This window comes from Serinus canaria, chromosome 2 (assembly GCF_022539315.1).
Source record: "Serinus canaria isolate serCan28SL12 chromosome 2, serCan2020, whole genome shotgun sequence".
NCBI lineage: Eukaryota > Metazoa > Chordata > Aves > Passeriformes > Fringillidae > Serinus > Serinus canaria.
Genome location: NC_066315.1, coordinates 104,510,733 through 104,534,404, shown reverse-complemented (window position 1 = coordinate 104,534,404; position 23,672 = coordinate 104,510,733). Strand labels below are relative to the sequence as shown.

Sequence of the window (23,672 nt, the reverse complement as noted above, 5' to 3'; positions counted from 1 at the left end):
AGTTAACTGCACTGAAATTTTAACTGTCTTCCTTGCCCTGACAGTGTTAACTGGATAGTAGTATCAGGGGATTAAAAAAAATGTACTAGGGACAGTCCTGGTAACTCCTTGGTTAGATTTCCTGGTCCAGGAACACGTGGTCTCAGTGACCTTGACATGTTACTTTTTAGCTCTCCTGACACTCTATAAGTAGTTAATATGTTTGGCATTACTTGTGATTCAGAGGCCATTCTAAGGGATTTTATAAGCATTTGTCATTCTCTTGTCATTCACATTTTCCATGTCATATGATGAGGTCCCAGTCCGACTGGAGAAAACTTTTCTCAGTTTTTTTTCCCTTTAAAGCGTCTCTTGTTATGGGCTTAGTAGTTCTATGAATGATTCATTTCACAGGCTCAAAAAAAGTAGGTCTATATACATTATCATGCTAGAGTACCTTGCTGTGAACTGTGAAAGTGGACATTATTGTTAGTGTCTTTCCCACCTGCCTGGAGGTGCTCTGTAGGTTTTTTAAAGGTTTTGCGTAGCCAGAAGGTAGTTTGCATGTAAGTAATAAATTACTTATTATCTTCAACAAAATACAATTTCGTTCAGGGGATTATTTTAAAGGCCTGTCTTACTGCTTGTGAAAAATTCTGTTTAGATCTCTAGAGGTACCATGACGACCCTAAAAGAAGGACAGGCTAACAAGGAATTAGTGTTGGATGCTTGCTTTGTCATGGATGTCTGATAGAGATGTTAAGGTAATTTGTAGGCCTTGTGTGTAGAGAGGAAATTTGACAAGTGTAATGACAATTTCTAGATTTGAAAACAGAAGATTGGCAAGGTTTGTTTTCCTAAGGGTGACATTTTCTATTAATAGAAGCATGCAGATTAAATTAGCAAGAAGGTAAGATGGCCAGGGATAGCACTGGAGCAGGAATGAGAGATGTCCCCAGCTGCAGACAAATGGAGCAATCTGTCTCAATTTCCTCTGGTTTCAGACATCTGAAAGTCTCCAGACAAATGATGCCATTCTAGTGTGTGTGTGTGTGTGTGTGTGTGTGTGTGTGTGTGTGTGTGTGGACTGAGCGGTGATGTACACATCAGGTGTTAGCTCCAGCAGGATGGGCAACTCTGTGGGATGGATAAATGAATCAGTTTTATAAAATCTTCTAGCTGTGATACCACACAGTATCAATTCTGCATCCTCTCTCTGATACCACAGAGGATCAACTTAGTATTTCTGCAATATATTTTTATAAGAGCAAGGCATTTTAAATGGTGTTCTGAAGTTGCAAAGCCAAAACCTTGTTAGTAAATGTGGATTCAGGTGTCATATGTGATTGCAGTCAATGTGTTTGTATTGCAAGCTCATCTTCTTGGTTAAAAATATCTTGAGCTTAAGAAAGTGGGGGAAACTGTTATTTGGGCTGTGTAATCTTGATAAGTTTACAGCTATTCTGCTGTAACTGCACCCAAGTTAGTCTCTGAGCTTCTTAGGATTCTCACATTGAATGAAAAGCAATATTTGACTTCTTGGCATCTAAAGTTAACAGGATATTGGGATTGAAGATGGCGCTGAACTTCATGTCATCTTAGAAGGATTTCATACTTGTCTTGATTTGCATTAATTTCAAAAGTAATGCATCAGTATGACATAAAAATAATGTTAAAAATGAAGTTTTTACCCTTAATATCTTCTCTGAGAAGTTTTAATAGTTTAGTAGTTATATATTTAGTAGTTATATATCTTAATGTGTTCTGCAGTCAAAAACCCATTCTCTACATTCCATGCATAGGAAGGAGAGGCAGAATATCTGTACTTGTCAGGAAGAAGAATGCAGCAGACCCATTTCTCTGCTGCAAATTGTCAAGGACAATAGTTTACAAATTTCACACTAGACTTCATTACTAGGGAAAAAATTCATAAATGCTTTTCATAGTGAAGACCAAGAATTATACAGTATTAACCATGGTTTCCTTAGTACCTCCGTATTTTTGAGGAAAAAAGCTCTATAAGAAAAAAAAAACAAAACTGTTTGGTTTTTTTTTTTTTCATGTTTTTGTATTCAGTTGAGAAATAGTGACTACGGAAAAGCCAGAACTGGCATAAACAGAAAGGCATCAGCATTGCTGTATCATTTCCTACTCATATGTAAGAATTTCCAAAAACTTAGGGAATTCATGGGAAGCAGGCTCTCACATCTGATAACTTACACTTTTAAAGACAAATCTACATCAGAAATTATGTTCAACTATAAGCAGAACATAATTCATGAAAACAGAGCACTGAACATTTAGTTACAGTACTATTAATGTTGGAGCCATCTTTACACATCTGTTCTACCTCATTTTTTATATACATACATCATATCCAGTTAAAACAATGAACTGCACTCTGTAGTGGTAGCTACTGTTCACACTATTTCATGATCTGGTAGCAGGTGCTTGTCTGTATTGCCCTTTTTGTAGGGATGTCTTTTGTACTCCTATTGCCATTGCCCCTTAATAAACACAGCAGAAGCTGCCTTTATTCTTGTTAGAATTAGGAGGAAGTTAGAGGTAGAGTAAGAAGGAGCTAACAGTGCATTGCAAAGTTGCCTTACTTTCTCAAGCAGTTACAAATACTTGTAGGATCAATAGTCCCAACATGGAGGGGAGGAAGGTGTTGCTACATTGCTTACACACCCCCTTACAGCATCACTCTCCTCAGCTGTGGTGAATGGTGTCTGCCTGCCTTGCTGCTGCTGGCTGGAGGTAATCTCTTGTTGGGCATAGACTTGCAGTATCAAGTGCATGATTACAGCAGTCATGTAATCATGAGTGCTGTAATCATGTGCTTTTACTCCAGGCCTTGCAGAATATGTTTCCCTGTGGGAAGAGTAGCTTTCCTTTTAAGTTCTTTGGTCTTCACAGGAGATGTGTATCAATGGGCATCTGATTTAGCAGTAAATAAATCTTAATGTCCTAAAGTAATGTCAATTAAAAGAAAAGGGAAAGCAGTTTTCTGTCACTGCAGTAGAATACTATATATTGCAGACATGAGACTTCTGTTTCTTAGTCTGCTGAGATGTTACCTGCCTGCTGAAAGAGTCCCACTTTAGTTCTCAGTGACTGAGATACCTTGCAGACTGTACTGTTTTAGTAGGGTTAAAATACTGGGGGGTTAGTTAAAAACTGTTAATAGGTGTGTTTAGGGAAGTCATTTTCAGACCACATGAAAATGCTGACTGTCCTGGTTTAGGGCAAATTTGTGAGAGAATCCCCAAAAAGGGCTTCTCCAAAAGCAAACCCACACGCCCCCTCCCCCAATTGGTTCGGGAAGAATTCCTCGGAGAGAGGTGGAAAGAACCTGTTTATTTGACAATCACAGCACCCCCCAGCACACACAATGAACAATACCGGATGACACCACTCTTCCACTGCTCTGAGAAAGATGACAAATTCAGAAAGTCTCTCCTGGGGGTTTGCTCTGTTATCAGTCCCTCCGGCGCTGAGGCAGCTGCTGCAGTCACAAGGTGCAAACTCTCTCTCCGTGTTCCAAATCCCAGTCCGGAGCAGTCAGCAGGTCCAACGGGGTGGGGAGAACAGTCCAGAAAGGAATTTGGACTGTTTAGCTAAAGTAACTAATGAGAAGGGGGGGGGGGGGAGGGGAAGCAAGAGCAAGCAAAGCAGAAGCGAAGCAGTAGCAAGAGCGAAAACAAAAAGCAGGGCAAAAAGCAAAAAAGCAGCAACATGCACTGGTGCTATCTGTATGTCCCGCCGAGTGGCTGATAAGAGGCCCAAAACAAAACTCTCACTCTGCCAGTCTTAAAGGCACAGAACATAATATCTAGCATAAATTACATACACACGAATGGGGATAACAGTCACCCTAGGACACTGACACTAAAGTATATTTTGTGTACTGTAATTATCTAATAGGATTAGTCCCAGCTGCAGCTGTAGCACTTTCCCTTCAATGTTATAATATCACAGAGTTGTGACCAGTCTTGTGCATTGCTTCCATTTGTCTGGTTTAAAGGAAGCAAAACTCAGCAATAAGGTGCAGATAAATATATGAAATCATAGTTTTTCTTTATAACATTATTAGAGCTGCATATGACTTTAAGGGCTCAGTATTGCTGTGAAATGGCTTCACTAAAAATCTGGGCTTAGGCTTTGCAGAAACCTTTTGTAGAGCTGCATCTAAAAGATGTATTTCTGAATTCCAAAATACTTCAATTTAGAAACTACCCCTCCTCTGAATATCATCAGTCTCCATATTATACAGATGACTTAAGAAGATGAACAGGTGGACAGTAATGAAAATAATGAGTCCTGTACATTTGAGAATCAATTATTGCATTTTTACAGATTTTTAGACTTGTGCTACTATACTGTTGCTTAAAGGCATAAATACTGTGATGTTGAGAAGTGTTCTGTTCTTTATTTGATTTCATTTTGTGGAATTACCTGGCATTAACAGGATACCTTAACCTAAAAATTAGTGTTGAATTTTCTTCATTAGTTTTGTGGCAGTTTGGATGCTGTAATGTCAGGATTATCAAACAGATTGCATTTATACCCTGAGTGATGATTTAAAATAGGCTGTAAAAAGCTCTTGAAGAGCAAACAGGTAGCCAAAAGGCAGAAAAAGACAAAAATTTGAGAGGGGTAAGGTTTGAGGTTGGAGAGTAGTAATCCTTGCCTGATTTTTGATGCCTTTCCTGATGACAGTCTCAAAAAGCATGTTACAATCCCACAAATTAACACTTTCCTGCTCCCCTAAATATGATGACGCTGCTGTTTACTGCCCTTTGTGTTCAGACCATAATATATATAAATTCAAGGAGGATCTTCATTTGTTCAGTTATTACTGAGAAGAAAGGCAGACAGGATTAAAATGGTGTCTGTGTTGTGGCAATTGCCGTGCTGGGTGCTAAACTAATACTTAAATAGTTTGAGAACTAGCAGCAAGTAGATACATTTCTAAAATTTTTCTCTTCATGTGCTCCTTGGGGTAAGGGAGTAAAATCAGTATGAATAAAATGAGGTGCAGATCAAGCATTATAACATTGAAGTTTAACATTTTTTGTGGTAGTATATATGGCATTCTTATAGTGCCAAATTCCATTGCTTGGTCTTCAGTCAAACGTTATTTTATGGGAAGGTACAGATTTCAATGAGAATCACCCCATCAGTATTGTTTCTTCAGAGACTTTTTTATTTAAAGTTGCTTTGAAGTAAGACTTGTAGATCAGCCTTTTTAGTGGCTGAAGTTACTTCTGAATTTAGTATTTTTAGGTCCCATCAAAGCAACTTGAGTTCTAATATCTACCAGTCCCATCTTGCTAGATTTAAGTGGCTTTTTTGTTTTGTTTTTTTCCATGCAGGTACTGCTCATTATTCACCACGAGTGTGGATCTGAAGAAGAGTTAATTACCTCTATTTTTTTGAGTATGTTTATACTTCAGATACACACAACGTAGTCTCCTTCCCTATTAGATTCTTAGAAGGTAGTTATAAATTTTTTTCTAGTATCCTTCTTGTGGCTTTAACAATTATGATCAGTAACAAAATAAACTATTCCTTACATTTTGGGCAGCTGCATGCCAATCAGTTCACTTAGAACCTCCTGGAGGTCTTTCGCATGCCAGACTTTTAAAACTGAGTGTGTATTTGTGGAGGTAACTATGTTAAAAAGAAATCTAATAAAAATTAGGGCTTTCTCATTCACTGGACTTCGAAAAATAAGTTTTTACGTGGTTTGGAAATCAGTTATGTGAGCTGAATTTTTTACTTCTGTTCTAAAAGTGAGTTTGCACTGCAGTACTGGGGAAAAAAATCTAGTTGGGAAATTGTAAGATGCTTTCACGTTGTGTTTTAGATATAGTAAGGTTACTGTATAAATTATTGTATAAATAACATATTTTATCTGTTATGCTCATTTTAAAAGGCTAGCTGAAGTTTACTTCTCTAGCAAAGCAACTGCTAAATTCTGTGAAATCTGCATAAATTCAGTGTCTAGAACAATAATTTGCCACTTCTGTTTGTAAAAGTACATCATGGATATGATTTAGATAAGTGTTTGTTTTATTTAGGGTTGGAAAAAGGAGAGAATCTTGGCTGAATATCCCGATGGAAAGATAATAATGGTTCTTCCTGATGACCCAAAGTATGCACTTAAAAAGGTATGGTGAGAAGGATTTGTATGTCTTGCTTTGTTTGATGTTTTCATATAAATGATGAGAATGTTCATAGAAAAGTTTGTGTCATTTACATGTGAACAGTTGAAATTGGACTCAAAACTGCAGTGGTTGTGTTCCCTTTTCCACAGACAGGTCAGGTGCCTCACTCTCAAGCACAGCTGGTTTCTTCATAGAGAGGCTGGGCCTGGGCAGGGGTGGGAAGAGCGTCAGACAACTGACTTCTTAAAGTTTGGTGTTGGTTTGTTTTAAGTATCCTTGCAGAATATCTGACAGATATTTTTATGTAATGTAAATTTCCTGTTATCTTTAAATAAATTGAAATTTATTAACTTTATAACACAGCACAAATGTGGCACCATTATCTAAGTGACTTTTTGATAAAAACAAAATTAGGTGGAAAGTGGTCTCAGAGTCATCTAGTCCATTGCCATGTCCAAAGCAGAATTTGCTCCGATTATGATGCATCTGATGACTTTCTAAAAATTCTGCCACTAGAGGTTTGTCTGACCTCTTCAGACTGTATTACAGTGCTTTGCTAACCATAACATTAGGAAATTTTCCCTGAATGTCTTAACAGAATCTCCATACTGCAATTTAAGCTCATTACTGCTAATCAGACTGCCATAGTTATAGAAAACATCCTTCTTTTCCTCCTTACAGCAGATTTTTTGTGCCTGATTTTTTTTACCTCTAAGGAAATTGACTGGATGTGCTGGGTTTTTTTAGGTTATACTCCTAAATAATATTTTTCAGAACTCCATTCATTATTATGTTCTCTTCTAGCTAATCTCCATTTGTGCCATGACTAAGGTCTTCCTTGAAGCTCTAAAAGTGGTCCCAGCACACTAATGGGGACTTAGAGCAGTTGGATACTTCAGTGTCCTGCTGGCTAACCTGTGTTCATACATCTGAAAGAGTCATTTCACTATAGCCTGGCACCGACTCTGCTTAGCTGGGGATTTGCTGTGGCTAATAGGGACTTTTCACAGTATCCCTGTCACAGGGTCACAGAATGGTTGAGGTTGGAGGAGACCTCTGGAGGCTGAATGGGTGCCCAAGACAGCTCTTGCTGCTGGTGTAGCTGTAGCAGGTTTCTTTAGGCTAAGTTACTGAATTAAAAAGAAACTACAGATTTTCACATTTGATGCAGATAAGTTTATTCTTTTAGTTTTATTTTTCTTGTGGGATTCTCTTAATTTTAGTGTATTTGTTGTACATTCATTTTATAATATAATGGCTAAAGAAAAAGAAGGAAGTCTATAGCAAATTAAGTCATTTAGGACAGAGTTCTCTGTAGTTCTGTGTAGCTGAAGTGGATAGAATCTCACAGCTGTCATAGCCATGGGTGCCTGAATTCAAGAATAATTTTACTTGGTGTTTCAGATAATAGGATGTGTCATTAAATGATTAGTACCTGAAGGTGAGAAAATAGAGAGTAATTCATACCTGTTAAAAAAATGTTTTTCAGGCATTTTTAACACAGCTTTCTTTACTGTGTGTGTGCCTGTTTATTGGAACAGATTGCCCAGAGAGGGTGAGGAGTCTCCCTCACTGGAGATATTCAAGCACTGTCTGGATGCAATCCTGTGCCATGTGCTCTGGGGTGGCCCTGCTTGAGCAGGGAGGTTGGACCAAATGTGGTACCTTCCAACCTGACCCATTCTGTGATTCTGTGATACTCAGAGCAGCAGTAATTCTCCTTGTGCATTGCTACTGTAACTACAAGATGCATTCAAGAATCTTGTGCCATTTAATGCACCATAGGTGAGGGCACCTTTTTTGTCTTAAAAGAGATGAGGGATGTTCCAGTGTCCAGGAACATATAGGTTCAAGAATGCCTCAGTAAAAAATCAGCTCATGCATAAGCTTTCATTTACGTTCATGCTTGAGTTTTATCTGTTTCTTTTAAACTTGGTAATATTAAACAAAATTTTATTTTTAGTTTCAGTTGCTCTTTGAAAATCCAATGGAGGAGTAAAAAGCTGAAGGAGACAACAGTTACTCTTTTAAAACAAATGCCTATATTTTCTGCCTGCCTTGGCACTGTGCCTGCTGTTATCTGCTCAAAACCCTTAATGGATTAGTTCTTTCAAGACTTGAAAAATAACAAAAAATGCTAAACTGCTTTAACTTTCCTTGGAGGTCTAATTGACTTCTAAAATATCAGAGCTCACAGTTTGATTACCTGCATTCTCTCTATTAGTCTTTGTCTAATGAAGTTTGGACTTCATGGAAGCTGACTGAGGGGTCTCTACTCTTCCTATTTCCAGACGAGTATTGTTTAAGGAACATTAATGCAGATGATGTGTTGCAGGTTACTTGGGTTGATCCTTAACTTTTGGAATGGCTTTCAGTATTCTAGATACCCTAATACGTTTTTTTCAAATCTGTGATTTTAATGTAAATTTATAAAAATATACATTTAGATGTTTTTCTTATACAGCATTTAAAATCATTTTGACAGGTTGAAGAAATCAGAGAAATGGTAGACAATGACTTGGGATTTCAGCAAACTCCTCTCATGTGCTACTCTAGAACTAAAACTCTTCTTTTTATTTCTAATGACAAAAAAGTCATTGGCTGCTTAATTGCAGAACATATCCAGTGGGTAAGTGATTGAATTGGAGAAAGATCATCTATGTCAGTGCTTAATAACTGTTTTACATAGCAAATTATTATTCTGTGTGTGCCTGTTCCACAGAGGAAGAGACTGGGTGGTTGGACCATTCTGAAATGTGGTTACTCAGTTTTGTGAACAGTTGAAATTGGACAGTTTTGTGTGGTTGACACTGAGCAGAGACACGTGGATGGTGTCATACTTGGCTCAGACAGACCTCATCATTTAAAAACTTGATACAGCTGAGGGGTGGAATTTTTCTTCCTCTCCTGTTACACAGCTCTGGTTGTGCTCTTGCTTGTTGACAAGCAGGTTCAGCTCCCTACCCAGCAGAAATCCAACATGGATGAAAGGGTGGATGCTCTTTATGATTGAGTTGAATCACCACAGGGTCAAACATCTCCACAGGAAATAAAAGCAGAGTACTGAACTGCACTGGAAGGCAGGACAAGATGTCATTGTAGTACTAATCACTGATGTCACATAACCTGTCTCTTCATTCCTAACTCTATTGTTTTCTATTGTTCCTTGGGAGTATCAGACAACAGGCAAAACAATACTAGCCAAAGCCAGAGAAATTGATGCAAACACTTTAATAGAGGTAGTAATAAGGATTGGATTATTTGTTGCTGTTATTTTAAGTGAGAGAAACTTCAGAGGGTTTTTTCTTTATTTATTCTTTTATAATTTGCTTGATTTTTGAAACTTATGAGAAATTAAATGAGATGTTAAAATACACTCTTTTTGATAAGGCATTTTAGCAGCCAGGTATGTTTAACTAAAATCAATTAAATGTTAATTATTTTCTTCAGTCATTAGTGATGCTTTTATAAAGGGCCTAATGTTTTTTACATCATCTGCAGGGCTACAGAGTCATAGAAGAGAAGGTTCCAGAAATCAGTTCAGAAAATGAGAAAGTGATATTTGAGAGACAGAAAGCATGGTGCTGTTCAACTTCTCCAGAACCCGCGATCTGCGGGATCAGTCGGATCTGGGTGTTCAGCATGATGCGCCGGAAGAAGATCGCTTCTCGCATGATAGAGTGTCTCAGGTAAGAGGGAAACATTCCTCAGCCACTCGTGGTCAGTGCAAGACATTGATTGTTTTGTGCATCTCAAACTTGTATTTCCAAGCTGCTGGTGGTACTGGGGATATGGATTTGAGCACAGTTCCAGTATTAGATGGAGTTCAGTAACTAATGTTATTGAACGAACGAACTAACTCTACTAATGTAACTAACTCTACAGTTGTTCGTCTTTCGCAGGAATCTTTGAGTGCAATTGTAATTAGTCACCCTGGCAGAATCTCATGGAAAAATTCCTCCACAGTAGTTATGAGTAAAGGATACAGGACTGTCTTTGGTCAAAGTGTGAGATTACCCATGGACTGGGACCCAACCATTGACTGTTTGTCCATTACTTAGAGGTAGCAAGCGAGAAGCAACAGAGACCCAGTGCACCAAACTATTGGGTATAGTCTGGTGGTTCTGGCTGTTGTTTTGTTTTAGTTCTTTTATATATACTCACGTTCACTGAACCTTGTGGATATTTTCAGTTTCCATGGAGCATTAGTTGCTCTTTGAAAATCCAATGGTTTTCAGCTAGTGGTGAGTGTATTCCAGCTGAATGTTTGAGTCCATAAAAAGGACTCAAACATCTGTGCTATTGTCTAGATAAATGTTAAAAATCTGAATCTCCAAACCTTAGGTTTCTTTCCAAGAAGTTTAAATGTCAGTTCTAAGTAATGGCGAGAGCTGCTCAAATCTTAATGATGGCTGGGTTGTCAGGTTTGTGCTCGCCTCATCTTGTTGGGAGTTTCTAGAACAGATACTGCTGCCTCTGCCAGTCCTCACTCTCTTGGCTATTTGGAGAGCTCAGCAAAGCTGTTTTGCCCTGCACCATTCATCTTGCCTGGCTGGTGGAGCAAATCATGATCAGATCATGTTTTGGCTGACCTATTGACAGTAAAGCTGTATTCACATCAGTATATTAACTTGATGATTTGCTTATGGTTTTGGCAGATTTTTAATAGTGTGTTCCTTAGCTTCCTAGAAACTATTTCTAAAGGAAAGATTTCTCTCCCAAAATGATGCTGAAGTTACTTCCTCAGCTACAGCCCTAAAGGATCTTTAGAATCAATTTTGATGACCTGTTGCAGATAATGAGGCCTCAGTTTCCCTCGTAACTGTGCACAGCACCTCCCCTTTTGCTGTGCTCTGGTGCTTGTTTGGCCTTCCAGTAGCTCATTGCTGTATTCACGAAAAAGTTTTACATTATTCTGGTGCATTATTGGTTAGTAGAAAGGTCTGATGAGCTCTAGAGGTGGTATAGATGAGGGAGCCTAGGAGGTTACAAAAAGCAAAGGAAAGGAGTGAGACTTGCTTTGGGATGGCAGTTAGGCACTTATAGCTGCTCAGCTGCCTAAACCTAAACATGTTCCATAGCAAAAGGTACTTGGAATGGGATAATTTTGGTAACCAGCAAAATCCTGACTTCAAAATGTTGAAGGCATCATAACAGACTGAGGTTCATTTTGAGAATGTCTGCTCCATTTCACTCAGGCTATCACAGTACCTTGGAATCACAGAAATCTAGTCAGTCTTAATCTTGCAAAATCATCTTTCTGAACTCATGAAAGAAAAGAGAGTTACTGGTAGTAATTAAAAAGGATTTTGTTCTTTCTGTCTTTTCCTCAGTATTTAATGGTGATGTCCCTGTGAGTGAAGCTCCTGCTTGCTCTTCAAGTACATTTCTGGTTATTTTATAGAAACTAAAGAACTTAAGTCTAAAGGGAGTTTGCTCTGTTTCTAAGGATAAAATAGCACCTTCCCTTTTAAGACCAGCTGAGGTCTTAAACCTGAATTCAGTTTTCTAAAATTGCTCACACAGCCAGCCAGAGAATTAGAATGCTATCACTTGATTTCCACTCTCCCTTCAAATAAGAGTGAAACATACAGGAAATACTCTTCATGAACAAGTGAATTCTTTCTTTTTGTATAGTTAAATTCCTGAATGTGTATTTAGAAATTATGCCTTGGGGTTGGTCCCTTGAGGCCCCTCCATAAGCACCCCAACTTGATTCATAGCTTGTTTTCATTCCTAGTGATTGTAGTCACAGTCCTAGTAGTCTCTTTTCTATTAAAAAATCTTTGGAGTTAATTCAAACTTTTTATTTTAAACTCTGAATTTGAACTCTTGATGTAATTGTGCTGTACAAATATTCCTTCTAAAATACCAGACCCTTATAAAACCCCCTCTCAGAGCAAGTGGTCATTCTTACTCTTTGGAAGGAGGAGCTAAATCCTATGAAGAGCCCCATATCCTCCTAACAGAACTTTTTCCTTTTGAATGTCTGTGCCACTTACGTAATCGTTTGTCCCCTAATAGCATAAATATTTTTCATGATTCTCTGAGGGTAATAATCTTCTTTTATTTTTGCATTTTCCCCACTTTTAAACAGGAGCAACTTCATATATGGCTCATACTTAAGCAAGGAAGAAATTGCTTTCTCTGACCCCACTCCTGATGGAAAGCTCTTTGCAACACAGTACTGTGGCACTGGCCAGTTCCTGGTATACAACTTCCTCAATGGACAGCACCAGACTTAACTGCTCTGCAGGAATTCCATTTTTATTGGAGACTTCTGCCAAACTGCATGGAGTGGTTGCAGACCTTCAGCAGAAGCCAGGGCCATTTTTATTACAGTGAACTCAGGACTGGTAACAACCAAACGGTTGTACTATTTTATTAAAATTGTAAACAATGCAGTAATAGGCTAACTTTGTTTTTTTAAAAGAAAGATATTTTATTAACTTTTACAAAAGTTTGATTGTATTTTATCTAGTTATTCATGTTTACATGCAGCAGAAAATTGTTCATAGTGGACTGTAAACTAATGCAAAGACTCTAGTCTGGCTGACAAGTACATGCTGAAGTTCTTACTGAGGTAATATACCAGTGCTTCTCAGTACTGGAGCGCTGGGCTCCTGCCCCAGCTCCCACTACCAGCACTTGTCTGACAGAGTTCCAGGCTGTGCCCAGTGGAATTGGGGCAGGAAGTGTTACAGTGCAGTTGCTGTGGGCGACATCCCTCACAGGCTGTATGTACGGTGCCTTCCAGGGTGCCCCTGTATCCTGCTCCCTGGCAGCAGCATCGGAATCTTGTTGTGGCCCCCGTCCCCTTCTCCCCCAGATTAGTTTTGGAGTAAAAGGTGGAATGAAAAGCCCAAGGACTGGTGTACTTGTTATTCTTCAAGTATTGTACTGAGTATATACCTTTGTTAGTGGACTTCACTTTGATACTTGTCACTCCCTCATAAATCTCTCCTCTTTCAAAGGGTTTGTATGTTGAAAAACTGCTGTGGCCTTTCTTGATCTGTACATAATGTAGATAGATTAAAAATAAAATACTTGATAGCTTTTTTAAAGTTACTCTGTAAAATACTAAGTGTGAATTAATCTTTAGTGTATTTCATACTTTTCTTGGTGGGAAAAACATAACATGCTGAAGATCAATGCCCCCAGGAGCTCTGGATCAAGATCATCTTCATACAAGGTTTATAGTAAGGTGAGCGGGGATACCTTCAGTCTTGAGTAACAGTTTAAAGCCCTAGTGGAAGATGGGAAAGATTTAGCTAAGGTTAAACTTAGCATTTGTTTCCATTTTGGAACCTGTGTGCAGTCAGGATGTACTTGTACTTGTGTGCTGTCCTTAGCCTTGGTCTAGAGCTAAAGCAAAGACCTAGCACCACATCCCAAACAATACTCAAGAGTACTTAAAGCTGGAGTAGCAGAACAGTGCTGAATTCTGGGCTGCAGAGGCTGTTTCCAAGCTGCCATGTGCAATTTTCCAGGGGATTGTGAGCAGCCTTTAAAGAGCAGACAAGTGGTGCAGGTGAACAGGAACTCTAGAAGTGATCCTCTGTGGTGGGCTCAGAAAGGAAAAGCAGGACCCATTAAGAGAGAGGCAGTCTGAAATGGTAACTTAATATATTCAAATTTAATGAAAGCACATTATAAACATACCATAGCCACAACTTCAGACAGTTTCAGTTCATAAACAATAACATGAGGTAGACTGACTAGTGAAGCTAGATTCACCAAGTTTTTGGTTAAGAAAACTTTACACTAGGAAAGCAATGTTTTTAACCCTCTTCCAAAAGTCACAAAAAGCAATTACATAAGTTAAGCAAAAAGCATCTGCATATGATTCTTTAAATCTTAGTTTACATTCAGTTTTAACCTGTGAATAGACAAGAACATCTACAGGTAAAGGATAATGCTGGCCAATTTTCATACATTCATAAGAATGGTCTTAATGGCAAGGCTTAAAACCAAAATGGAATAGCAATCATGTGCCTGTCAACCAAGGGTCTCCTTGCCAGGAATTCACAGGCAGCCAATTTAAAGTGTTCCATGGGACAGGCCTGCGCTGTTGGGGCTGGTGTAGTGCACTCTGGCCAGAGTGTTACCAAAACTCCTTGCTTTCATAGGGAACAGCACTAAGGAAATGGGTTTACTGTTAGCTGGTCAAGGCAGGCAAATACACTGATTTTTTAAATGTACTCTCAGTCCTCAGGATGATTTTGCTCTGTTCCACCAGTGGGCTAGCTCCTCCTGCTAGTCTCAGCACCTGGAATTTTAAGAACTTAGTGCAAACATCAAATACACGAACAAAAAGGAAACCATTTTTGAACATGTAATACCTGACACTTTTCTACACCATGCTAAGACTGGGGGCTGGCCTTAAGCCCTCTGGCAAAACCAGAGCTACTAGAATACATTCAGGCATGTAGCAAACGCTGCAGGAATCATCCTGTACATTCCTACATCTTCCCAGTGTTAAAATAGGTAAGGGCAGGTTGTATCTGAAGAAAAATAAAAAATAGATTTACTGAAAGGGGTTGTTCATGAGAAATTTGCTAAATTTACAGCATCAGAAATAATGCTACATCAACACAGACATATGCAAACCATTTTACTTTGGCCTCTGTCAAATATATTATGTTTATTCATTTGTAAACATATTTTCACAAGATAAAAAAGTTGCTTAATTAACACTATGCCTTAAAAAAATGCAGCTTTGGCAGGTCCTTCTGCAATGACTGCAGGTCAGGTATAAAGATGCATTAATTTCATTGCTTTTTGGGGGAGTAAATTCATATTCCTGAATAGCCTTTAAGAACATTCTGCATTTTTCTTATTGATAAAGGGGGTCACGATGTGTAGAAAGACGATTGTTGGGGGGGATGCGTGTGTAAACCTCAGTGAGACAACACCTGCTGAGTGTGAGGGGAACAGAGCCCTGCTGCATACACCTCTGACAGCCAAATGCTACAGCATCAAGTTAATTCTGGAACACCTTCACAAGGACCAGTATTGCAGCTGGAAATAACAGTGTGTGACTGCTGCAGAGCCAGTATTTACAGAGGTACAAGGACAATGTTTTCAGGTGATGTGATCACACATCTCTGCTTCTGGAGTGTCCCTCCTGAGCAGCCCCAACTCCCTGGGATTTCTCCTCTGCTCCCCGCCTTGGAGGTACAGTAGAATACTTTCTGTTTCTCTTGGGTCCAACTCAGGCACTGTTACTCTCCTGTACATTTCTTGGTGTGTTTCTTCATACAGGGGTACAAGTCAGACCTGATCTCAGCTCTTCAGCCAACTGGAGTTGAGCGTAAAGGAAATGGAGAGGGAGTTGCAGGCAGTCCACCACAAAGGTACTGGACCAACAGGAGGATGCATTTCCATATGCAAAGGGGGATGGACTGCAAGTTTCCAAAGCTCTGAGGAGAGTGAGAAACTGAGGGTGATTTGCTGGGAAGTTACTCTGGCCTCTAACTGAAAAGAGAGCAGCTCTGAGAAGCCTTTTACTTTGGGCCTTGGAGCTGAGGAGGGGGTACCTGCTGGGGCCAAATTCCACTGCTAAGGGTGCACAGTGCCTGCCATGCATTTGCCCATTTGTTCAGGTTTAAGTAGTAAACTTCGAACACCTGTGGAAATTTTGCCAAAGTTTCAATACGTACACAATTACAAATGTTAAACTAACACTGCACAGAGAACAAGACTATTCCTCTTAATACAAATATCTACTTTATATTGTAGTTTCAAACCCCTGAGTATTCCTGTACCACAGCACAGAGCTGAAGAGACATGGTGGGCTCTCCTCCACCTATCTTCGATAAATTCCACATGCTAGGGTGCGTTTCATGTAACACATTCACGCTTACAGCTGCAAGAGGGGAGCAGCTTCTTCCCCTAACTCAGCTGAATATAAAAAGGATTCTTCTTTGACGAAACAACATCCTCTTCCCAGATCCTACAGCTTGGTTGGCTGTGTGATTGGTGTTGGTGGTTGTGAGTAATGTGAAAATAACTGGAATCCAGGATCCTTTAAATCATAACTGATGCGGTAATTTTACCCCAAAGAATAAAGCTACTTCAGAATGCAGGGAATCCTTTAGAGCAGTCAAGATAAATATTGGTTGCACTTTGCTCCACAGTGATTGTACTTTTAAAAAAAAAAAAAAGTTCTTTTTTTTTTCTTAGCGGTGTCTCAGCAAAGCTTATATGTGGCGTCCCGTGAGGAAATAGAGTGGTTCATCATCACTGCTGTTTGCAGTTTGAAACTCATCCCGAAGTCGGAACTGCCACTCATCCTCCAACTCCAAGCGGACTATTGTCTGCCGTAGGGAGCTTCTGTCTTGACATATGACACACAGGGTGGCACCTTCAATTGAAAAGCACGTTAGATTCTCGAGGTACAGTAACAACTCATTTTCTTCACTGATTTTTCCTAAGATATTTTAAAGAAAGCTTTGCTGCTAGGGAGGAAAAATGTAGTATTAGAAGGGTCTGTCACCAACTAGTGATATCACCATCAGCCAGTACAGGCTCAGATCAATCCTTTGAACCTCAGGGCAGAAATGAATGTGTGTGTCCATTTACAGGAAGGCATAGACACACGGAGAAGTGAGCATGGTGTGGGGTGTGCTTTGGATCACAGGATGTCACTGCCTGACAGGCAGTGTTAATATCATCAATTGCAGCAGAGAGAACATTAACTGGATCTTTAAATTACTACTGATAATTAATTCCAAATAATAAAGCCTACTTTTGTTTATTTCATAAGACATGTGGGTTTGTAGAAGGTCAATGATGAAATTCTATGAAGCCAAACCAGTCTCACAACTGACTTAAGAAAATCTGCTGACTTCCTTAAGTATGAGAGCTGCTCTTGCTAAAGCATTCTAAGAATCTGTAATTTCTTCTGTGGCTTAACAAACTTCGTTCTACCTAGTGTTACACATAATCATTTAATAAGCAGGAGAACTGGACACCTTCAGGACCATCCCCAGAGTGTATTTGTGCCTTCTTCCTCTGTCCCTGCCCTGCAGGGCCCAAGAGGGCACAGGAGCAAACTTCAAAATGTGGTTCTTGGAACTGGCTGAGGGTCATCCCTGCACATGCACCATCCTCAGTCAGCAAGAGAGGGAAATGGCTCAGCTGTGCCACCACAACTGCACTGGAGCTCTGCAACACACTTCAGCATTACCAAATTGCCAGAGGAATTCAGTCATTGTCAGCATTAAGACAAAAATAAAGATTTTTATGAGGTTTCTCAAGTTCTGGTGAGGCAGACCAAGTCATCCTTCAGCTAAGAGCCTTCCTTATTTACAGAAGTGAAGATTTACTGCCATTATGGACTGATTGCCAGAGCAGAATTTCCCACCCTCATCACTGACATCTGTGCTCACAACTCTCAAGTTGCTGACTGCACCATTCACTGCCTGATTTCCAAAATCCTTGCTGATGTCACTTTAAAATAACTGAATGAATGTCATTTATCAACGCTTACCTAAGGTTCAATTATCTGCCAACAGGAACAGAAGTTTCATACACCCCTCAAAAACCACTCCATCTATTTCTTTTGAAAACAGTGCCAAAACAAACTGTGAAAATAATGGAGCTTTTTATTCAAGCTGTTTATTCCTCTGCCTTTCCCTTTCCATCCATGCTATTATTAGTTGGAGAGAGGCAGCCAGGATGCCCAGCAGAGAAGTGAGATTACCTTTGAGGAACCTGAACCGCTTGAGGAGGTCTGCACCGACGAAGGAGTCGCAGAGATAGAGCAGAAGCCCACTGAAGAACACCCCTTCACAGTTGACATTGACTGAGTGGGGGCGAGAGCTAATGTAGCATATGGCCACCTGAAACACAAGGGGGAAAGAAATGCTTTCTGCCTTAGAAATGTCTAAGGATGACTTATATGGAATAGAATATAACTTAGTGATAACAAGGCAAGTCAGCTGGTGCTCTGACAAAAATCCAATCCAACAAGATTGCAGTACTGAGCAAAGTTTCCCAAAGAAGTAACACACAGGACAAACCTCTAGATTTAAATTTGGTCACCAAGTCTGCAACACATTATTTCAGGGCCCTCTGTAATTCAGTTTGATTTTTTTTTTTCCTGTACAAATTACCTGCTTATAATGACTGTATAGATTATAGAGGTTAATCTAATAAGGATACATTTATCAAACAAAGCGATTCCATAAGTAGGGGAAATTCTGATGCTTGTGTTCCAAGTACTCTTGTGTCTCAGAGCTGTGATGGCTGTTACATAACAAAGGGTGTTTCCTCTATCTTACCACTGACCTCCATAAAATTTGTCTGACAAACACCCTTGTTAGACATTGACCCTGCTCCAGACCCAGTTCAAGCTGACCATTAGGTTCAAAAATTCTAAACTCCCCACCTACAGACATCTAGAATATATTTGCAAAAATTTAATTTCCTTGAAACCCAGGTTCATAAAAACAGAAGCATCTAAGGATAAGCACCAGGTTTTGTCAAGAATGGCATCACTTTTGGGTTTTTGCTTTGTATGAAATATTATTTCAGATGGACATGCCCGATTGCTTTGCAAATCATGGAATTGTTTAGGTTACACTCATTGAGATCCCACTGTTATCATGAGTCCATGAGATCCAAGATCACTGTCTCCAACTGTTAACTCAGCACTTCCAAGTTCACCACTAAACCATGTTGCCAAAAGCCAGATCTACATATCTTTTAAATACCTCCTGGAATTGTGAACCCACCACTACTCTGGGCAGCCTGTTCCAGTGCTTGACAAACTTTTCCATGCAGAAATTTTTCCCAGTATCCAATCTAAATCTCCCCTGGCACAACTTGAGGTTGTTCCTCCTTGTCCCATCATTTGTCACCCGGCAGAAGAGGTGAATCCCCAGCTGGCTACACCCTCATTTCAGGTGGTTGTAGAGAGTGATAACGTCTTTCCTGAGCCTCCTTTTCTCCAGGTTAAGCACCCCCAGCCTCCTCAGCTGCTTCTCATCAAAGTTGTACTCCAGACCCTTGACCAGCTCCATTACCTTTCTCTGGACATGCTCTAGCACCTCAATGTTCTTCCTGAATTAAGGGGCCCAAACCTGAATATAGGATTTGAGGTATGGCCTCCCCAGTACCGAGTACAAGGGAATGATCCCCTCCCTGGTCCTGCTGGCCACACTGTTGCTGATCCAGGCCAGGATGCCCTTGGCCTTCTTGGCCACTTGGGCATACCCTGGCTCATGATCAGCTGCTGCCAACCAGCACCCCCAGGTCCTCTTCCTTTGTGCAGCTTCCCAGCCACTCTGCCCCAAGCCTGTAGCACTGCACGGAGTTGTTGGACCCAAGTGCAGGACCTGGCACAGCCCAGCAGTCACATTAATCCATCACAGACCTCTGGTCTCTACCCACACCAACCAGCTGGAGGCTTCACCACCAGCTCTTCCAGTGGATTGTCCTTTACTTCCAGCAACAGAATCTGTTTGAGACCAAAGTCTTCAAGCATTACCCTTAATGCTGAGGAAGGGCATTTCAACACAACAAAGATATTGAAGTAAAGGTTTGCATTTCCTTGTCCCCATCATGCCTGCAAATCTCTTGTACCTCCAGCCCGATGTTCAGGTAGCAGTCAATGGCCAATACCGGGTTCTTGAAGTTGTGAATGGCCTTGGGGAAGAGTTTGTAGGTTGCGTGTTGAAGGAATTTCTCCAGGAGGAACTGAGACGGGGCTGCCAACAATGTGTGCTCGCTGTCAGGGGCACAGACGTACTGAAGAGGCATTATTGGTGCCACACTGTCTGAGACCTGCAGTGAAACCAAGGGGAACCCCTTTTAACCCACTGACTCTGTGTATTTGCTCTGCTGGAATTCCTCTAACTGGGGAAGGGACTGACATGACAGAGCAGAAAGAGAGAGAGGAAGAACAAAAGGATCAAAACTCCCTATTCAATTTTAACATAGCACCAAAGCACAGGAACAAATTTCATAAATGCTCGTTCTGTGCTTGCTATGTACTTCTGTGGATTATCTGCTTGCCTAAAGAAGGGACATAAAACGTGGAGTTCAAACTGTCACAGTAGCCTTCATCCTGCCTTACTTGTGGGCATTATATGAAATTACATACTCCTTGTGTGGAGTCATCTATAAAAAGTGTTTTCTGTGGAGTTTTCTCATAGGCCAGTCCATCACTACAGATTCCACTGTAACCACAAGAAAAGGAAAATCAGAAAATGATCTTCAAAAATACTTAAATCCAGAGTTTAGCCAGTTAAATTGTGAAGTATAGGGGGTGGCTTTTTAAAAGGAAGATGTTGTGGGATGTGTTCAAAACCATCAGGAACACAAACCGTAAGATTCCTAGATTAAAGACAATCTTTTGAAATACACCTCCATTTAAAGCTGCCATAGGTGTAACAGAGTATTTTATACTCTGTATAAAATATTTAGTATATTTTTATAAATACTTAGATTTCCTGGGGGGATTTCAGAAGGTTGCAGTTTCCAGAGCCCTTCTTCTGCCCTCTTTTTGTTAGGAAGGTCAAGGATTGAAACTCATCACAAATCAGCAAACACCAGAAACTTGTAGCTGTGCTGAATTTTTAAAACTGAATCTGGTACAACTTGCTTGCTTTGGATCAGAGTCTGCAAAATCTTGCTCTATCAGAGATACCACTGAAAAGCTAGACCAAACTCTTCCCAATCTCAGTCCATCTTCTAATAGATTAGAAGCATTTTTTTAGTAATTTATAAATAGCAAAATGTTTCTTGTTTTCTATTTTTGATGTGACAGCCCTACCATGGATTAAGCCAAGAACGTCAAATGTCAAAGAACAAAATAAATGTAAAGTACTAGAGAATTCCTTATTTCTAGGGAAAACAGGTCCTGATTTTATCCCTTAAGTACACCAGACTTACCATGATTTTTGGCTTAACAACAAAGTCCTTTTGTCCTCCAACCTGAATATGTTTCTTCATGACACTGAAGTTGTTGAAGCGGCAGATGAGGAGGCCGCTGCTGTTGGTCCGCAGATTAAAATCCACATCTTCACAGAAATACCTGGACATTGAACACAAGATCACTAAACCAGCTGTGTGGCTGCTGTGCACGACCATTCACACACCCCCTGCTGAAATGCACCAGTATGGGCTCGGCAGAGATTTTTGGAGATCATCTGACATGGTGCCACTACAATCTTCTGCAGAGCTCCAAAGACTCATTCCTTCAATGTGCTCCTGGTCAAGGAAAGCAGCTGCTGGTCACCCTAAACCCAAACTAGTCTTCACTTTTCAGTGTGCCTGTGTGCTTCTTCCCCATACCACATCTGGATTCCGCTCTCATGCTCATCACACACAGGCATCAATCATTTTCTCCCCACCTTTTACTTCTTTTTTTAAATTTTTTAAAAATTCTTTTTATGTTTGGGGTTTTTTGTATTATGTATTTTGGACTTGGCAGAAGCTCTGCAGTGACCAACCTCCACCTCTGAACAAACCAGTGCCATATGACATATTTCTCCATAAACTGGAATCAAGGGAAAAAAGATGGCTTTAAAAAATACTTGGCTATGGGAGAAAAAAGCTGCTGGGAAGTAACCCTAGTCCTCCACTGTTCATGATGTTGTTCATTTCTCTGGGCTGACTCCCACCTCATGATTCAACCTGACACAGAATGTGAAATCAAGAGCTCCAAAAGTCACATCAGCTTCCACTGACAGGCTACAGTTTCTCACCGAAACACACAGGATCCCTGAAAACAGCATCAGGAGCCCAAGGTGAGAAGCCCCAGGGCCATTTATGGCCAGCAAAGACAGGATTTGTTTGGAACTCACTTGTCTGCAGAGAAGAACTGGGAATTTCTTCAATCTGTGCTGGCAGCGAGCAATACAGGTCCATGATATGAGGGCTTTATTGTAAATGCTTTAGGATGAAGTTGGGTGGGGAGTGGGGGAGGGGGAAGGAAGGAAATAGTAGAAATTGTTTCATCTGTTTTTCTTGCAAACTCAAGAGACAGCAGGGAGGACAGCTATCTCTGAAAGAAATACAAGGATTCTCTCCTTCTAGGCATTCTGGAAACTCCCCATTCTTCCTGTAACTGATGTCATTTTAGCTCCCTTCTTGTACTTTTGGTGTCCCAATTATTTTTTATCCTCAAGTTTCTTCTTTCCTCACTTTTTCAGTCCTTTGAAGCCCCTCCTTGCCCTTGATCATCCCCAGGTTTTCTTGGCTTATAGTAGGTTTATTTTGATGCCTTACTCATTCAGATGAAACATATATCACACTGTGTTTTATTTTTGTGATTGTGCACTCATTACCTAAGGTAGTATTTTTCTGTTTATCTCAACAGCATTCAGAAACATTGTGACAAGGTTCTTATCAAGTCAACATGCTATTTTTCCACAGATATATATGTGCTGCCTACCTGTTTAGGTCATATTGCACATTCTGGGTCAGGTCTATGTTGAGCAGTATAAAATCACGCACATGGCACCTGGAGAACGGAGCCTTTGATTTCCTGGTGTTCAGCTTGCTGTTCCATTTCTGAACACCCAGTATTGCATAATGAACAATTTTGGGGGTGGCTTCAATGTGCTGGAGGACACTTTTCAAAGACACATTCTTGCTGAAACTCCCAGGCTCCAGGGACTGGCTGCGAAACACGATCATACACAACGTACAAACATATTTTATTATTTTTATATTATATACACTGCATATATATCCATGTGTGTGTATAAAAAGCACCAAAAAATTCCATTGACAACTGAGAATTTTTACTCCAGATGCTGTAAAAATATATACATAAATGAAGACTTTTTAGCAACAGGCAACTAATTCCACCTTATCAGGGCAACCATTCAGAAAATGAACCTTTCAGCAGAATAAGCTCTTACACAGCAATTTAGGAAGGGAAAAGAAGTCACCTTACACGTAATTTTTGGAATGCTATTTTCTCTGTACTGGACAGTGTAAGCACTGAGGTCAAGAGCTTAATGCCTTCTAAGTTCCCTAATAAACTGCTCTGAGAAACAGAAACTGAATCAAAGCAAAGTAAGATATTGAAAAATCCCTCAAACAGTTGCTAGAAAGAAGAGTGGCTCTAGGCAAAGAACAAACACAAGCAGAGGTCTGTTGGAGGTACTGACACAGACGTAAGAGCACAGTCATGTGGAAGCCTTCAACAGCAGGTGTTGAACTAAATGTTGGTGGCCAACAAGACAAACATTTGGCCTTCCGACTGTTCTGATCCCTGCCAGATGTTGGAGATGAGCCTCAGTCACAGATGTGCTGCTGGCAGTGCTGGATCAGTGAGTGCCAGGAGCCAGCGTGGGTGGGTACCAACCTGGACTGCTCATGGGGGCTGTGCATGTTCCACAGGACACAGGAGTCGTCCATGACCACGATGAAGGGCCACACGCACTGGCGCTTCACTCCCAGCTCCTCCAAGCGGTTTCGCTCCAGTTCCAGGTTGTGGTAGGAAAGTTCCTTAATGAGAAACCTGGCAGCACCTGAGGAAACACCATAAAGAAGATGTAC

At 40.3% G+C, this 23,672-nt stretch overlaps 2 protein-coding genes across 8 annotated transcripts in view; one reads left to right on the top strand and one right to left on the bottom strand.

The window, feature by feature from the left end:
• Nucleotides 1-13,220, top strand: part of ESCO1 (establishment of sister chromatid cohesion N-acetyltransferase 1) — a 33,765-nt gene extending 20,545 nt beyond the window's left edge. The window contains exons 9-12 of one of the 2 annotated variants that reach the window (XM_050970948.1): nt 6,066-6,155; nt 8,638-8,781; nt 9,654-9,841; nt 12,250-13,220. In XM_050970948.1, the coding sequence (XP_050826905.1) occupies nt 6,066-6,155; nt 8,638-8,781; nt 9,654-9,841; nt 12,250-12,397 (570 nt within the window). In that variant the 3' untranslated portion in view covers nt 12,398-13,220. Of the gene's footprint in view, nt 1-5,357; nt 5,481-6,065; nt 6,156-8,637; nt 8,782-9,653; nt 9,842-12,249 lie in introns of those variants that run through there. The other variant, XR_007776882.1, reaches the window with a different exon arrangement.
• A 541-nt stretch (nt 13,221-13,761) lies between these two features.
• GREB1L (GREB1 like retinoic acid receptor coactivator) overlaps nt 13,762-23,672 on the bottom strand; it is a 131,668-nt gene continuing 121,757 nt past the window's right edge. For all 6 annotated transcript variants that reach the window (XM_030228201.2, XM_030228204.2, XM_050971070.1 and 3 more), the window contains 6 exons: nt 23,479-23,644; nt 22,558-22,785; nt 21,054-21,195; nt 19,743-19,943; nt 17,860-17,998; nt 13,762-16,518 (listed from right to left, as the gene is read on the bottom strand). In XM_030228201.2, the coding sequence (XP_030084061.2) occupies nt 16,355-16,518; nt 17,860-17,998; nt 19,743-19,943; nt 21,054-21,195; nt 22,558-22,785; nt 23,479-23,644 (1,040 nt within the window). In that variant the 3' untranslated portion in view covers nt 13,762-16,354. The remainder of the gene's footprint in view (nt 16,519-17,859; nt 17,999-19,742; nt 19,944-21,053; nt 21,196-22,557; nt 22,786-23,478; nt 23,645-23,672) is intronic.